Source organism: Carcharodon carcharias, chromosome 22, assembly GCF_017639515.1.
Source record: "Carcharodon carcharias isolate sCarCar2 chromosome 22, sCarCar2.pri, whole genome shotgun sequence".
NCBI lineage: Eukaryota > Metazoa > Chordata > Chondrichthyes > Lamniformes > Lamnidae > Carcharodon > Carcharodon carcharias.
The window spans coordinates 34960620-34979499 of NC_054488.1; the positions used below are offsets into that span (position 1 = coordinate 34960620).

The 18880-nt window shown below is 40.3% G+C and overlaps 1 protein-coding gene across 8 annotated transcripts in view; it reads left to right on the top strand.

The window, feature by feature from the left end:
- LOC121293617 (trinucleotide repeat-containing gene 6C protein-like) overlaps positions 1–18880 on the top strand; it is a 229758-nt gene that overhangs the window by 34744 nt on the left and 176134 nt on the right. For all 8 annotated transcript variants that reach the window (XM_041216744.1, XM_041216747.1, XM_041216740.1 and 5 more), the window contains exons 3-4: positions 2597–2696; positions 2812–2833. In XM_041216744.1, coding sequence (XP_041072678.1) covers positions 2597–2696; positions 2812–2833 — 122 coding nt within the window. The remainder of the gene's footprint in view (positions 1–2596; positions 2697–2811; positions 2834–18880) is intronic.

Sequence of the window (18880 nt, forward strand, 5' to 3'; positions counted from 1 at the left end):
TGCACAATTTCAGTTGTTCCCTTTTTGCATCGAGAGATTGAGTGGCATTGTGGGAGCATAAGTCTTATCATTAAAAAAAATTCTTGTGATGTTAAGTGCCAGCACAAACTTTCAACGCTGAGTTTTGTTAATGTGCAAAAATTCAGCATTTTTTTGAAACTGAGGTTTTGGTGAGCTCCTGTTTTTTTTTTCAAGGCTAATGACAAAGGATGAAAATTGTCCAATAATTTTAGCGGTTCGCAATCCACAGGGTAGCTCTTCCTCAAATTGCTGGATGATTTACACACTTAATAACACCATGCACATTAAGCTCGCTGTTATTTGCTAGCACATTCTGACCCAGAAATGTGCTATTTCATAGATAAACCCTGTGATCTTTTTTAACACTCAATATCAAAAAAAATGTTGTAAAGAAATCAAATGGCACAATTTACTTGATAATTCAAAGCTTTACTTTGAAAATTGAAATCAAGAATTCGCATTAAGCAACATAACACAAAATATTGGGAATTTTAATGTTAGAAATAATTTGAATTATCATTTTGGATGAAATGGAATAGACTGCAGTAATTTATCAAATGCTGAGAATTGCAGAAAATTTACTGCACTCAAGTGGAATGCCTGTTGGATTAAGACCTGTTACTTTTGTAAATCACAAAGGGTTGGAAATGTGCCCGCCTGTGCAGAGAAAGTGAAGTGTGTGTGTGTCTCAGAAAAATGCCTACCCTTTGTAATGAATACAATTTGATATGTTGAGCCATGCATTTAATAATAATTGAGTTTTTGGGATTGGGGGAAAAAGCTGGAGGAGCTGAATCATTGACCCACAGAAGTCTATTGGTCTGTGGGTTGTACAATTAATAGTTGAAGCATGGAGTAATAATCTAATAATCTGCAAAAATTTTTTTGCCAAAAATAGTAACACTCAAACGTCTTGAAAAATTCTACTATATTTTCTGCCTAAGTTTATTTTCTGCTGCAAACATATTGAATATTTTAAACTACAGCTCTCAACATGCATAGCAAGCTACTGTCAGTAACAGCATCGCAATGATATAATGGATTTGTGGGCTGCTTTGTTTCTCAAGAAAATACATTCGTATACTTTGTAAAGTTATCAGACATATACAGTTGTATATTTATGCACATATGAAACAATTATGTAATAAAGTGTGCATTCCCATTTTTAAATCATTGTATTTTTCCAAGTGCATTTCATGGCAGTGGGCATTCGTATACATATTTTATGAAGTGTCAACATAACTGATTGCATAGTGCTTCCAGGAGAATGCATTGAAATGCATCTCGATTTTTCTTTGGTCTGACTATGCTTGCACTGGGAACACTGTGGCTTGTAGGCCTGAAGCAGTTTATTTCAACTTGGGAACTTGGCACTGGGGCTGCAAGGGCTCTGATGGCCCTGTCAGTTGTGATCGATGCTTCTTCTGACCAATTTGCTGTGCCGGAGGAGGTGGGGAGGAAAGAAGAACAGCAGTTTGTGTTTTATGAATCTCCAAGTATAGACTGTAAGCTGTTTGGTAATTCCCCAGGCTCAAGTGGTGGCCAAATGGAGAGGGAATGTGTGTTTTTATATGGGTTTAAAAAAAAATTGCTGTCTTTTTAAATTGCAAATCTTTTAAATAATTCCAAAATAGAAGATTGTTGATGCCTACTATAATACAAATATTTACTTTGAAGGTTTTCTTCACTTCTGTAGCTGATTATTTAAGCTATTTTACTGAAATCACATACGCTTAGAATTAATAGTAAATAGAGCATTAGGAATGAAATTGCAGATACTTAAAGGTGCATTGCATTTTATTTTTGTAATATAGAACAAGCGGCTCAAAGTAATCCGATAACTGATGTGGAAAATGAAAATTAGTGTCAAAGGAAGACTCATTAAACCGTCCAGCTACATAGAATTTACAGCATACAAACAAGGGTGTTTATACTCCCTAGGAGCCTCCACTCACTTTATTTACTTCATCCCTCCATTATCAGCCTATCTCTCTATTTCTTTCTAACCCATGCTTTCATTTTACAGTGAGGCTATTCATCTCAATCACCTTCATGCGGTAGTGAGTTCCACATTCTGACTAAAGAGATTGCTCCTGAATTACACTCCAATTTATTTGCGCCTCTCTTATATTTATGATCCCTAGCTTTAGACTCATGAGAATGTTAGACTGAAACCTTCTCTAGTATTTGCAAAATATACCACACTTTAAATTTGGATCACCATACCAAATAATTTTGAGCATCAATCAGAAGGATAAGTAATTGCCACAGTTTAAAACTGTTCATATATTTGTAGTGTTGCAATTTCCTGCAAGTGTCTGGCAATTCTAATTTTAGAAGCAATATATTACTGTTAGCACAATGTTAAACTATTACTAGATGTTTAGCTTTGTATAAGATATTTTATGGAGAAGACCAGCAGTAAATCTTTTAAACACCATGTGATTTTTAACTCAATATATCAATTAGTGGCATTTTATTGGCATGAGCTTCAGTTGCAACTCTGGCAGTACAGGTTTGATTTGGGATTATTTTGCTTAATTCTTCCAATGTTTTTGTCTGTTTAATGAAATAGTGAGAAAGAACAAGAAACTAAAGGAGAGGACCGTTTGATGGAAGAAAAGAAAAAGAAAAAGCAAGAAGAGAAGAAAAAGAAGGAAGCTGCTCAAAAAAAGGTGCTGCATTTGACATTGGTCATCTTTGTTCTGACTTAGTAAGAATTTGTTTTTCTGATCATTGTAAGTTAATAAAATGCACCCAGTTTTATAACTTCTTTTTTTTATATTGCAGGCTGCTGAACATAAAACCAAAGGTTAGTTATTATTTGCTCCCAATTCTGCATGGAGGTAAACGTGCTTGTGTAAACTTCTTTCTGATCACATTATTGGAACGTGCCACAATCTTGGAGTATAACATTATTTCCAAAATATCATTGAGATAGTAGATATATCTATGATACTTTTGTTTTGATCAAAAGTGTTTGCTCAATTAAATGGGCTATTTTCTGTTTTCTTTAAAGCGGGGCAATGTAATGAAGGGAATTTTTGTAGAATTTTCTTCATTAGTTCTGTTTCCTCTCATTTGTTTTGTGGAATAGTGAACCTAGGAATATTAGTTCAGAATACCTGGTTTATTGCAAAACAGCTTATGATTGAACTAGTGCCCTTGTAGTTGAAGCCTAATGAACTAATGTTAGTAACCCAAATTTTTGAAGTGCACTGTGGACTTGTTTGGCCAAGCGGACCCCTCAACCTGTCAATAGCCTGTTTTGAAAATGGCAGACCCAATATAAGTACTATGGTAGCATCTGTTTATATTTTGCTGCTGATAGTATATTGTGGTTGGAGGCATATCAGCTTCCAGTGTAAGTTTTGGTACCTCTGACAGCACTGGCATGTACATTTCATGAAAGTGTACAGCCCCATGTGTATTTTATGAAAACACAGCATATGCTGACTTCATAAATAGGGTATAAAATCTTTAGCCTGTTGCTGTCTTGGTAGCAAAAATGTAAATCTGAGGCTGAAGGACTCCAGTAAATCTCTCATGCAGAAAAGCTTTAGTGATTTATTTGAAAATGCATTGCATTTTTTTTTTCTTTGTGATCTTCACAAAAAATGTTTGTTAGTTGACATCTGTATAACTTATTTGGTGTCCCTATGGCCCTTCCTCCCAATGCCTTGAGATCTAGAAACACTTAAAACATTTCACAAAATTGTTACAGCAGAGAAGGAGGCTATTTGGCCCATCGTGCCAGCTCCGGCTCTCCGAATGAGCATTTCATTTAGTGCCATTCTCCTGCCCTCTCCCTGTAACCCTTCACATTCGGATAGCAGTCTAATTCCCAGTTGAATATTTTGATTGAACCTGTCTCAACCACACACTCAGGCAGTGCATTCCAGACCTTAACCACTTGCTGTGTGAAAAAGTTTTTTCTCATCACTTTTGCTTTTGCCAATTACTTAAATCTGAGACGCCTCGTTCACGAGTGGAAACAGTTTCTCCCTATCTCCTCTGTCCAGCCCCCTCATGATTTGAATACTTCTATCAAGTTTCCTCCCAGCCTTTTCTCAAAGGAAAGCAGCTGTCCAACCTGTCTTTGTAACTGAAGTTCCCCATCTTTGGAACCATTATTGTGAATCTTTTCTACACACACTCCAATGCCTTCACATCCTTCCTGACGTGCTTGCCTGGAACTGGATGCAATACTCCAGCTGAGGATGAGCCATTAAAAATGAATGGTATCAGAATTTAGAAAAAGGGTACTTGAAAGTCTTTCTTAACCTTGTTAAATTCTGCTTTAAAAACACAATGCCCCAAAGTTAATTGTCACTGCAACTTTCCGCCAATGCTTCCTCAGATAAAACGTCTTGAAAATTTCCTGATGTTTCACCATCTCCTAGGCTAAGTAAACTTCCACAGGTACAAAAGTTGGCCAGTAGCCCATTGTGATGATACATGGCTCTTAAAAGGAAATGAAATTGCAGATGGTTTTGATATAAAATCAGACATTTGTGAACTCAAGGCAATGAATGTTAATGTTGGGAATGGAATACTATTGCATTCTATACCCAAACCCATAAACAGTTAAATCGGCACAGTGCACCCTGCTACAGATTAAAGCTGATCCATTAAAATACTTTAACCCTAGCTTCAGGAAAAACTTGCCCTGTCTTTCACTCTTGCTGAAATATGAGTGATACTTCACAGTGTGTTCAGACAGTTTTGGCTTATTGTATTACACCCTGAAAATATAGTTTGATAAAAGTAGACTCTAGTGTTAATTTATATAAAGATGCCTTCTGGTTCAGCCTGAAAAGCAACTTTGAATGTTGCATTATTAGCTAAAATAAACAATTTTATGTGGAAGTTAATGACTTGCATGGTGTGATTCTAATGGTTCATGGGAGCCCACTGGTAAATTTGGCTTCATAGTTGCTTAGGATCTGTCTCATGAAACTTCTGTCTTGGTATTGAAAACGCTAGGATATGGTTCCAAGGTTAGTTTTAATCCTCTGACATCTTGCACATTGCCACTCTTCATACCCATGGCCACGAGTGTCAGCAGATTTTTCATTTGATTCCGTCTTCCACCGTACATTTGCTTGCTGGGATAGGTTTTTGAACAAGGGTACAACTTTCTTTTGTAACATTTGACAATTTGTTGCCAGTATTGTTGCATATAGCTACTGATTTTCAAATAGAAAGACGTTGATCTTGGAGCGTAGAAGTGGTGATGCAGAACATGAACATCTTGCTGCCTTTGGAAGGTGGCAGCATAACCCTATAGTAAAATTTATTTTTCTATCTATTAAAGTTTAAATCAAACAGTAAAAAAGCAAGTAGTTAAAATAATGCAAAATATTTGAACAATAGAAAATAGAAGGTTTGCAAGTATAGTGGTAAACTGTCATCAGTCACAGTTGTTTGCAGCAATTATTTTTCTTTACAGGCTGTCTCTGGAAGTTATCTAACCTGACCATTCTTGTTCTTTTGAAGGTTTTGGACCGAATCACTGATTTGGGAAATAAAAGTTTGACAATCATCTTAAATTTTGTTTGTTTGCAGTTAATTTCTTTAATTGTTGAATTCAAAATGAACCACCAATCAAATACATTGAACAAACTGCACATTGTTTACATTTGGATAAGGCCACACGAGATATTATCTCACTTGCTATTTTTGAGCATAGCTGCCACTGCTTATAATGGGCGCATTGGTGTTAATGCTTTTACCTGTTATAAAGAATGGATGGTAAAACCACCAAGGGTTGTAGAAATAAAACATTAGCCCCAGGCACCCTCCAGAGGATTCAGAGTATCACAGTTGATTTGGTTTTCTGTGGGGTGGGTGGGTGCGATGCTAAATGATTTAAACTGCTAGAACTTAAAAACAGTGTTGGAATGTAACCCCTTCCTCTTATGCAGTGTCTGTTGCTATTTTACTTAATACTTATTTAAATTAATCAAATGATTAATAATATACATTAATAGCCATCTAGGCTGTTTGTGTAATCTTCTTAATCTTGGGACTTTTTTAAGTTTTATTTTTGATCTCTTTGTTGCGAATGAAGGACTTTGGCAAAATTCTTCAAATACTGGAAGTCTGAAACTTAAACAGAAAATGCTGAAAATACTGAGCAATTAAGCAGCATCTATGGAAAGAGAAACAATTAACCATTAACCTTTCATCGTAAATAGAAAACATTGCATATTTTAAGCAAGTTCAGAGACAAGGAAAAAGAGGGTGGGGTGAGAGGAAAGAACAAAAGGGAAAGTCTATAAAAGTGTGGGAAGTAGAAGTGAATAAATAACAAAAGGGATAATGGTACAAGACAAAAGGGAGTGGTGATGGGCAGTAAAGAAACAAAATTGGTCCAGAGGAGCTGTGAATGGCAACAACAGAATCATTGCCAACACCTGTTCGGGGAAAAATGAGTGCAGAGGATAAGATCTGAATTATTGAACTCAACTGTTAAGTCCAAAAGGTATAAAGTGCTCAAACAAAAGATTAGGTGCTGTTTCTCAAGTTCTCATCGAGTTTCATTGGAACAGTGTAAGAGACAGAGGACTGGGTCAGTGAATTTAAATGGCAAGCAACTGAAAGCTTAGGATCATACTTTTAGATTGAATAGAGGTTTTCAGCAAAGTGATCACCCAAACCCCCTTTAGAGGAGACTGTGTTGTGAACAATGAATACAGTGTACTAAATTGTAAAAAGAAGTACAAGTAAACTGCTGTTTAACCTGGAAAGTATGTTTGGGGCCCAGGATGATTGGAAAGGAGTAGATGAAAGAGCCAGGTATCTGTTGCTCTTCTATGGGATGGTGCATGGGAAGGGGAGTGCAGGTGTTGGGTGTGCTGGAAGAATGGGTATCAGGGAGGAACTGGTCCATTCAGAATGCTGAAAGGGAAGGAGAAAATGCGTTTGGTGTTGGCTTCGTGCTAGTGATGGCAGAGGATGCTCTGAATGAAGAGTGGAAGATGAGGACGAGGAGTGACCTATCCTGGTTCTGGGGAGGAGAGGAAGTGGTGGGAGCAGAATTGTGTGAAATAAGGTGGACACACTTGAGGGCCCTGTCAGCCACAGTGGAAGGGAATCCTTGCTTGAGGAAAAAAGAAGACATATCAGAAACGCTGATATCGAAGGTGGCATCGTCAGAATAGATACGGAGAATGGAATTGAGTCATAGAGTCATAGGGGTCTACAGCACAGAAAAAGGCCCTTCAGCCCATCAAGTCTGCGCCAGTCAAACAAGTGCCTAACTATTCTAATCCCATTTTCCAGCACTAGGCCCACAGCCTTGTATGCCATGGCATCGCAAGTGCACATCCAAATATTTCTTAAATATTATGAGGGTTTCTGCCTCTACCACCCTTTCAGGCAGTGAGTTCCAGATTTCCACTACCCTCTGGGTGAAAAAATTCTTCCTCACATCTCCTCTAAACCTCCTGCCCCTTAACTTAAATCTATGCCTCCTGGTTATTGATCCCTCCACCAAGGGGAAAAGTTCTTTTCTGTCTACCCTATCTATGTCCCTTACAATTTTATACACCTCAATCATGTCTTCCCTCAATCTCCTATGCTCCAAGGAAAAGAACTCCAGTTTATCCAGTCTCTCCTCAACTCAAACTCTCCAGCCCAGGCAACATCCTGGTAAATCTCCTCTGCATTCTGTCTGCTGCAATCACATCCTTCCTAAAATGTGGATTCCAAAACTGCATGCGATACTCTAGCTGTGGCCTAACCAGCATTTTATACAGTTCCAGCATAACCTCCCTGCTCTTATATTCTATGCCTTGGTTAATAAAGGCAAGTATCCCATATGCCGCCTTAACCACCTTATCTATCTGCCCTGCTACCTTAAGGAACCAGTCCCAACTGGAAGTTAGGCAGTAGGCAGTGTAGTTGTGGCAGCTGTGGGAGTGGGTGGTAGACAGCCTAACCCCAGAAATGGAGTTAAAGGGGGTCGAGGAAGAGGAAGACAAAGGATGAAGTGAAATTTTCTACTCCAGAGATGAGGTGCAGTGGCAGGTGGGAAAATCACGTTTCCCGCCGGCTGTCATGGCGGGTTTCTGGACCATGTCATCAGCTTTTAAGCTCATTAACATGCATGAATGCGAAACTCAGTGTGGCCTAGGAATTGTCAGTCCTGCCGTTATCTCACCGGATCATCTTTCTGGGTGTCATGTTTAAACCGCACCCATGTATACAACTTGCTGCAGCCCAGGACTTTTTTAAAAATTTGTTCATGGGATGTGTCTAGGCCAGCATTTATTGCCCATCCCTAATTGTCCTTGTTCAGAGGGCATTTAAGGGTCAACCACATTGCTGTGGGTCAGATGTGAGTCACATGTCGGCCAGACCAGATAAAGGTGACAGATTTCCTTCCCTAAAGGACATTAGTGAACCAGATGGTTTTTTGCGACAATTGGCAATGCTTTCGTGGTCATCATAGCAGAACTTTGCTGCTATGTGGACACGTTTATCAAAATCCATCTGGTTTAAATATTGCAATGAATGGCCCTTAAGAGAACCAAACACGCTGCTCCGAAGTTTAGTTACACTTCACTGATGTTACGCTTTGACGCAGTGGAGGACCTTTGGGAGATACTTTGCCCCATGATGGGAACTGGAGGTCTACCAACCTCACCATACTGGCATGGGAGCAGGCCACCAGGGTGGTCAGTGCCAAAATGCCCCAGAAGAGGACACCCCAGAAGAGAAATCCCCCATCTAGTGCAGTGAGAGGATGAAGGATCTCACCCAGATAAAAGCAAAATACTGCAGATGCTGGAAATCTGAAACAAAAACAGAAAATGCTGGAAAAATTCAATCTGGGGAAGGCTCTGAAGAAGGGTCACACAGACTTAAAATGTTAACTCTGTTTCTCTCTCCACTGCTAGCTCTGCTGAACTTTTTTCCAGCTTTTTCTGTTTATGTTGTGAATGATCTTACCCACTTTGCCAGGGCAAGTCCACCTTCCCCTCACTACCAACTCTCTCACTGTCAGCCTATTAGCCATTCGCAGGCTTACACTCCAAAGGGATCTCTTGCACACACTTTGACATCTTCATCTCTTCTCGCATCTTGTACAGTCACGTCCTTGGCCCTTAACAGAAGTCCATTCAGCACGCACAGAAGGCAGCATCCTTATCAGCTTTGCCATCTGTCCTGCTCAGTCTGTCCATTTGTCTTTATGCAGGACAAGATCACCCATAACAACAGGGAGAGATCCTGGACCAGAGGGGGGTGGGGAAGCCTGAGCTTAGGTCCCTCACTCAGTATGGAGGTTGGGCAGCAGAGCTAGTCGGCGAGGACTGGGAACCTGCCCTTTGCTGAAAGTGAGATCGGTATCTCTCAAGCCAGTGAAGACCCATTGCCAGCTCTTTGGACAGCATCTGAAACTGAGTGCGCTTTGTTATGTTGGTGGGAATGCAGCCAATCACTCATTATCTCTCCGACAGGAAGAGGAAGAGGCCTACTGGCGGCCAGCCCATCAGCCTCAGCCCCCACATTCGGATGAGAGTCCCAAGGACCCATTAGATGTGGAGCCATCATAGCGTTCACCTGCACCCTCCACCAGCACAGAGAGAGGCACCTCAGTGGGATCTAGTTCTAGAGCAGACTCGGAATCACAATTTGGTAGGCACAACACAAATTCGGGTCAATAAGAGGTGGAGGTAGGGGCATCCAGGGCCACCGGTACACAGGAATGTTGGAGGCCAGAATATGCTGAGTCCCATTCTGATGATGAGCCTCTGGACTTGGCCCTAACACAGATGTTGGAGCTGCCAAGACAGACATGGGGACGTCAGGCATGATTGTCAGATGCCATCATCAGATTGCAATGGACGGTGGAGGAGTCCTTCCGCGTTCAGTCTGATGTCGTTGTGCCAATATGCTGGTGCACTGAGATCAACACTGGCGACTGCCCTGGAGACCTTGGCCCAGGACTTTGCGCCGTTCTGTGCCAGGATCTGAACTCCATCGCTCTAATCATAGGTGGGATCCATCAGTTAGGCAAGAAGGGTATGGGGTACCTTGACCTCATTCCAAGTGCCCCTTCTTAAGCAGTTGAGCAGGGGCCTTCGGTCACCCATAGGGAGGAGCACCACCAGCTTGAAAGCCCGGGGCTATCCACCCAGGTGTGTCAGTGTGTCTAGCTGCTCCCAATCCCCTCTGCCTGTGACCCCAGCAACTACAATTGTACTGGCCAAGTAGGGTGCACCTGCCCCACAGCAGCACACCCAAAGCCGGCCAGGGCCCTCCAGGGCTCGGCCATTCAGGGAGTGCCTGCCAAGGTCATCACAGACAACAGGGCATAGTAGTCAGTGTGCTGCCTCCATCTTTGCTGTGGATGTGGGGATGCACTAAGACATAGGGTGAGAAAAATTAAGGAATACTAAGAACACAAAGGTAGCATGGGTATTCACAATCTCTATGTAAGTGGAACAAATGTAAGCGCAATTTGTCTGCTGCTCACCTAGTGTATACCTCGTCTATCTGGCATGCTCCGTGGTCAGTCAAGTGCTGCAGATAAGACCCCTCACCACCACCACTCCCCCGGCCGTCCAGTTGTTCCATCGTCTGTGCCATGCCCGTGGTGTCTTAAACCGTCTCATTACATTGCCTGACTGTTCTCTGCACGGTACTGACATGAGTGAAGCATCTGGTGCCAAGGACTTGTTGGCTGGGCAAGGCATCCCCTGCTTAAGTTCATATGTTAGTTCATGAGTTTAGGAGTTGGAGGCTGCTTGAGTCTCCTGTTTCTTCTGCATTGCAGTGTGCTCAATTTGGATCTTGGTGATTGAATGTCAATGTGCATTGCTGTCAGTCTGTCAGGGCATTCTTTCATTGGTCTCCATGTAATTCCTGCCTGCCTTGTGTGCGTTACATATCAGCCAAAAGCCTTATGTGCTCCTGGCGGCCTGCAGTGTTATCTCATGCCTGCCTGTACATCAAAAGATCACCCCAAACTTAGTCCCCACCTTCCCACATCCATGATGCAAAGCTATGGACCTCATTGACATATGTTGAGTCTTGCCAGTCATGTTAGATGGTTAGAATTATGCGAGATAGGAGGATTGTGTAAAGACCCCAGATGCTGGAGTTTGACATGGGAGGAAACTGCGCTGGGTCAGAATATCTGACAGCCAGCTCTTCGATGGTCATTCAACGATATGTGCTAGCTACAATGGCATTGGTGTGACTGGTTTCATTGTGGACATGTCAGACTAGTAGAATGAAAATGTAGAGCCCTCACATGGGATCAGAATGAAGCTCCAGAACTCTTGATGTGTGCTCTTTATCATCAAAGATAGCATAAGAACATAAGAAATAAGAGCAGGAATAGGCCATTTGGCCCTTCTAGCCTGCTTTGCCATTCAATAAGATCATGTCTGACCTGCCCCAGGTCTCAATTCCTCTTTCGTGCCAGCTCTTCATAGCCCTCAACTCCCTGATATTTCAAAAATCTATCTACCTCCTCTTTAAATACTTTGTGATCTAGCCTCCACAACTCTCTGGGGCACAGAATTCCAGACATTAACTCCTCTCAGAGAAGAAATTCCTTCACATCCATTTTAAATGAGTGTCTGCTTATTCTGTAACTATGTTCCCTAGTTCGAGATTCCCCCACTCGTGGAAATATCTCCTCAATGTCTACCCTGTCAGGCTCTCTTGGAACCTTGTACATTTCAATAAGATCACCCTTCATTTTTCTAAACTCTAATAAATGAAGGCCTAACCTGTTTAGCCATTCTTGATAAGTCAACCCCTTCATCCCAGGAATCAGCCATGTGAATCTCTCCTGAAATGCCTCCAATGCCACTATATCTTTTCTTAAATACAGGGACCAAAACTACACAGTATTCCAGGTGCAGCCTCACCAACACCCTGTACCATTGTAACAAGACTTCCCTATTTTTAAACTCCAGCCCCTTTGCAATACAGGCCAAAATTCCATTTGCCGCCTTAATTATTCACTGCACCTGCATGCTAACTTTTTGTGTTTCTTGCACAAGTACACCCAGATCCCTCTGTGTTGTAATTTTTCAGAGTGTTTCTCCATTTAAATAATAGTCTGCCTTTTGATTCTTCCTACCAAAATGCATGACCACACACTTCCCTGCATTAAACTCCTGTGTCTCTGTGTTCTTTGCCCAAGTCATCCTCCTGCCCCCACCCCCGCAGTCAAGCCTTTGCCCTCCAGTCCCCTTCCCTTGCCTTTGTGTTGTCTCAACACCTGCCCTCCCACCTCTTTCCACCTCCCCCAAACCACCAACCAACCTGTTCCACCTGCCGCTGATAGGACTGGAAAATCCTGTCCAGAGTCTGAGATGGACCATGTGAAAGTGAGGGAAGGATGGAAATTTGATGCAAAGTTGATGAAATTTTCTATTTCAGGGTAAGAACACGAAGTGGCACTATTAGAGTCATTGATATGCCATAAAGAGAGATGAGGAAAGGGACCTCAATACGGCTGGAACAAAAAGCTCCATGTATCCCACAAATTCATTATTTTACATTTTGATTTTGAATGATTTGACTAGAAGTTGCCTGTTTTTTTTTATTTCTTCAGCACTGGATATCCTGTTCAGACTTTAAATATTTCTGAACACGGCTTGTCTTTGTAGCCTTATATGTTTATCAACATATAGCAGCTCCTGTAATTTTATGTCCATGGGGGTATTTTATTTTATAACAAATACAGAAATTTCTGGAAAAAACTTAACAGGTTTGACAGCATCTGTGGAGAGAGAAAAGCAAAGTTAATGTTTCGAGTCTATGAAACCTTTCAGAGCATATTTTATTTTGTGTTTGAAGAAGGACTGTGACTATTAAAGAAAAACACAAATACCTGCAAAACTAAGTAACAGGCCTTTTGCTAATGAAGGATGAATTAATAGTTTATAAATTCACTTGCAATTGAAATACTTGGTTGATTTGGTATGAGGAATCCGAGAGATGATAGAGATGTCCAAAGGCTCTAAATACGATCAACGATAATCTGCTTGAAGATTAAAAAGAGTCGCTACTGGTGGTAGACTGGCTTGCCAATGAGTGCAAAGCTAATTTCCGGGAAGTACTCTACTAATCAGTGAAACAAATCATCACTGGATAATGTTACTTTGCCAGAGGCAGAGTAGTGAGCTACCTACTATGATTTTGGAGGGACAAAATACACTTATTTGGTTAGAAGCAACCACAGAACCAGTAACAACAATATTGTGTAATGTCTTTTCCAGTGGAAGAAACTGACTCATTTGATTTGTGTTGAGCGTTAGAATAGAGTACGGCCACATATGTCATTAGATTTATTTTTGGAGTCGTTTGTTTCTTTCTCCACAGTTATGATTAACAAAACATTTTTTGACTAATTATTGTTTCACACAATAATTTACAGACTTTTATTTCTTTTATGGGATGTGGGCATTGCTGGCAAGGCCAGCATTTATTGTCTATCCCTAACTGCCCTTGAACTAAACGGCTTGCTGGACCACTTCAGAGGGCAGTGAAGAGTCCTCCACATTGCTGTGGGTCTGGAGTCACATCCAGACCAGGTTAGGATGGGAGATTTTGTTTCCTAAAGGCCATTAGTGAACCAGATGAGTTTACAACAATCAATAACAGCTACATGGTCACCATTACTGAGACCAACTTTCAGTTCCAAATTTGTTAATTAATTGAATTTAAATTCCACCAGCTGCTGTGTTGGGATTTGAACCTTAGTACCCAGAGCATTAGACTGGGCTTCTGGAAATCTTGCTTCAATTGTATAGAACCTTGGTTAGACTGCACCTGGAGTACAGTGTGCAGTTTTGTCCCCCTTACCTTGGGAAGGATATTATTGCCATAGATGGAGTGCAATGAAGGTTCACCAGACTTGTTCCTGGGGTGGCAGGACTGTCCTATGAAGATAGATTGGGGAAACTAGGCCTGTATTCTCTAGAGTTTCGAAGAATGGGAGGTGACCTCAATGAAACCTACAAAATACTTAAAGTTATATGCAGGATAGATGCAGGTAAGATGTTTTCCCTAGCTGGGAAGTCTAGAACCAGGGGACGTAATTTCAAAATAAGGGAGAAGCCACTTAGGACTGAGATGAGGTGAATTTTTTTTTTCTTGGAGAGTTGTGAATCTTTGGAATTCTCTATCCCAGAGGACTGTGGAAGCGCAGTCATTGAATATGTTTAAAGCCAAGATTGAAGGTTTCTAAATACCAAAGGGATATAAAAGGGATATGCGTACAGGAAAAAGTCATTGAAGTGGATGATCAGCCATGATTGTACTGAATGACAGCAGGCTCGATGGGCTGATTGGCCTACTCCTGTACCTATGTTCCTATTACTGGTCCAGTGACATTACTGCTATGCCACCTTCTCCGCTGTAAAATGAAAAGATGTTTGCTCAGTTTATGCTGCCAGATTTACACAATAGTGTGCCAAGTATCTGACAAATAGCTATAAAAAGATAAATTAACTGGCTCTGTTAACTTCAATTCAGTGGAAAATCTGAGCTGTGTTGAAGGCAAAGAAATCTCTGTTTTAATTACTGTGTTGTCATTGGTGTTTCTTGAATGAGCATTGCATGTCACGTGTAATAGAAAAGACTTATGAGATCAACTTGAGAAATTTAAAAGCACATTCAATTATGTGCTTTTAATTTTATTCATTGCCTTGATCTGAAAAGCTTAGGCAGCAGCAATTCTTTTCTCCTGGTATATTGAAGCATTGAAATAGCGCGTTTGAATTCAGCCAGGCCACCAATATTATGAATGGTTCCCTTCTCTGTGAATTGTTGGAAATATTTACGTGTTTGTTTTTGTTTTGTGTCTCAGACTCCCTTCTACTTTAATCTTTTCTTTACGCCTACATCCCTGCAGTGATCTGAATTGATATGTGTCAACCCTTTTTTACACAGTGCAATTTGTTAACCCAGTACCAGTGCTCCACTGGTTTGAGCCAACTGGCCTTTAGCAGCTCTTGTACCAATAACTGACTTCTATACCATATTTATAACATATCTTTTAACTGTTGGTATAAGTTTTATTCCTGCTAACTGGCTTTTTTGATCTCAGCTGATGGTATTTCATCATTTGGCAAATGTACCTGTCATACTTCCTTTTATATTTTCATTAATGCTAACTTTGTTTTCCTTGCCTACCTATCTGGTAGTTTCAGATAACTTCAAAATACATTTATACTAAACTGAGAAGTTACAGCCATGTTCTAATTTTAAAAACATGTATGAAGCATCTTGCTGATGTAGATGCCTTTTGGAATCTTAGAATTTATCTTAAAAACTGAAATGAAACTCATTATCTTGATTAAATCTCAATTTAGGTTTTTAATTACCACAGTAAAATTTTATTACATTCTCTTAGCCAGTTTAAAAAAATAAGCCCTTGAGGGTTCTCTACACAAGATAAGAGCACATGATATAGGGGGTAACATATTAGCATGGATAAAAGATTGGTTAGCTAACAGGAAGTAGGGATAAGTGGTTCATTTTCAGGTTAGCAAACCATAACTAGTAGAGTGCCGCTGGGATCGGTGCTGGGGCCTCAACAGTTTACAATCCATATCAATGACTTGGATGAAGGGACCAAATGTATGGTAGCAAAATTTGCCAATGACACCAAGATAGGTAGGAAAGTCAGTTGTCAAGACAAGGTAGAGTATCTGCAAAGGGGTATAGATAGGTAAAATGGATGGGCAAAAAATTGGCTGATGGAGTATAATGTGGGAAAATATGAACTTCTGCACAGTGACAGGAAGAATAGAAAAGCAATACACTGTTTAAATGGAGAGCAATTGTAGAACTCGGGAGTACTGAGGGATCTGGGTGTCCTGTATGTGAACCTCAAAACATTAGTATGAAGGTACAAGAAGTGATTAGGAAGGCAAATAAAATATTGGTGTCTATTGCAAGGGGAATAGAATATAAAAGTAGGGAAGTTGTACTGCAGCTGTACAGGGCCTTGGTGAGACCACATCAGGTGTATTGTGTTTTGGTTTCCTTATTTGAAAAAGGATATAAATCTGTTAGAAGTAGTTCAGAGAAGGTCCTCTCAACTCGTTACTAGGATGAAGGGCTCATCTTATGAAGAAAGGTTGAACAGGTTGGGCCTATACCCATTGGAGTTTAGAAGAATGAGCTGATCTTATTGAGACACACAAGATCATGAGGGGACATGATAGGGTGGATAACAGGAGGATGTTTCCTCTTGTGGAGGAGACGAGAAGTGATCATAGTTTGAGAGGTTTTCCTTTTAAGACAGATATGAGAAGAAATTTTTTTGAGGGTAGTTTAGTATGTGGAATTCTCTTCTCCAGAAAGCAGTAGAGGCTGGGTCATTGAATTTATTTAAGACTGAGTTGGATGGGTTTTTTTTATAAACAAGGAAGTCAAAGATTATGGAGGCAAACAGGAGGGTGAATTGAGACCACAGCCAGATAAGCCATAATCTTATCGAATGATGGAGCGAGCCTACTCCTGCTCCGAAGTCCAATGTTCCTATGGTGGGAAGGCTACATTTACTGCCAATCCCTAATTGGTCTTAGGTGAGTTGACCTTTTGCAGGAATCATTGCAGTCTTTGTGGTAATGGTGGTCCTACCATGATAATAGGTAGAGAATTCCAGGACTCGGTAATGATGAAGAAAGGGCAGATGTGTCTAGCTCAGAATGGCATGTGACTTTAAAGGTAGTTTGGAAGTGATAGTATTCCTGCAAAACTTCTGCTTTTGTCTTGTTCACTATAGAGTTTGCAGGGAAGGAAAGTGCTCTTAAAGGAACCTTATTGAATTGCTGCAGGGCATCCAGCCAAGAATAAAATAACTTGCATTTATATAGCTTCTTCGGTGACCTCAAGACGTCCTAAAGCACTTTTCAGCTAATGAAGCACTTTCCAAGAATAGTCAACGTGTAATGCGGATTGTACATGCTGCAGCTGCATTGTGTTGGTGGCAAAGGGGGTGGATATTCAATCAGGGGTACTAATCACATTAATTGATCTGTGATGGATGCTTTTGAGCTTCTTGAGTGATGCTGCTGCATCCATCCTGGTGAGTGATGGGTATTTCGGCAATCCTCCCCTTGAGCCTTGTAGATTGAATACTTTTTTATTTTAAAATCCTAAAATATTTGTGTGCTGCGTATTCTGATTCAATAAAAATGAACAAGTAATAGGAGAATTAACAATAAAACAAGTAATGATTAATTTATGTCATATTAAACTAGTGTACAAGATAGTAACCAGAAACCTTCACACCAATGAAATGGTGAAGGACTGGTTACTTTACAGGCAAGCAGCAAGATTAATCTCAAATTATCAGTTTACTGCATTGGATATTTACAAAATTGATACTTTATGAAGTGTTGGTTAATAAATTGCTCCAACATTTAATGCTCCCAAATAAATATAATGGAACAAAGTAAAGCAAGCACTTGAGGCACCTTTGACTGATTTGCCTAGGAATTTAAGTTGTTTTATGAGAGCTTTGATATGCACTGGATTATGGGGGAAAAATTACAATTTTGTAGTGTTGGCTTTATAGCTTGTAATTTCATGAACCATAGATTTTGAATGACTTTCATCCATATGCCTCTACATTACTACTTTTTTCCCTCCTGAACTTTTCCAGAATGTGAGGATTCTTGTGGGGGAGGTATGTGAACACTACCTATTTGAACTGTAAATTTATGTACCTTACTCAACATAATTGGAGCCAAGTGGACTCTTGACACCTTGTTGTGATGAGAGGTGACTGATTTGTATGGATTTCTAACACATGCAAATATCAGGATTGTTTTGTAGCACTGGTTGCTGTTTTAGAAAGCAATTTGTATCGAACGAAGTTTCAGATTACCTATTAGAGGCAGTAAGTTATTTTGTTAGGAAAAGTACACTTTTTTATATCTCAGTGAGGAAGAAGGATTCTAAGAAGGGGATAAACTAACCACGGTTTACCGAGGAAGTTAAAGATGCTATCAATTTGAAAGAAAAAGCACAAAATGTGGCAAAGGTTAGTGGTAAGCCAGAGGATTGGCAAAGTTTTAAAAGCCAAGAAAAGATGACCAAAAAATAATAGAGGGAGAAAATAAACTTTGAGTTTAAACGAGCAAGTAATATAAAGATGGATAGTAAGAACTTCTTTAAATATATAAAATGGAAGAGAGAGGCCAAAGTGAACATAGGCCCCTTAGAGAATGAGGCTGGGGAAATAATGGGGAATCAGGAAATGGCAGAGGAGTTGAATAAATACTTTGCATCAGTCTTCATGGTAGAAGACACTAATAGCATTCCAAAAAATACTAAATAATCAAGGGCAAAAGGGGTGGGGGAGGAAATAAATACAACAGCTCCCACTGGAGAAAAAGTATGAGGGGAGCGAATGGGGCTAAAGGCCGATAAGTCCCCTGGACCTGATGGATTGCCTCCGAGGATATTAAAGGAAGTAGCACAGAGATAGTGGATGCATCAGTAGTAACCTTCCAAGAATTCTTAGATTCTGGAAAAGTCCCAGAGGATTGGAAAACTTCCAATGTAACACCCTTAGTCAAAAAGAGAGGGAGACAAAAAACAGGTAACCATAGGCCAGTTAGCTTAACATCTGTCATTGGGAAAACATTAGAATCTATTATAAAGGATGTAATAGCAGAGCATTTAGAAATATATAATCTAATCGAGCAGAGTCAGCATGGCTTCACGAAAGGAAAATCATGCCTCTCAACATTTAAGAAGTATTTAGATGAGCCCTTGAACTGTTGGCTACAGGCCAAGTGCCAGAAAATGGGATTAGAATAGATAGGTGCTTGATGGCTAGCATGGACACGATGGGCCAAAGGGCCTG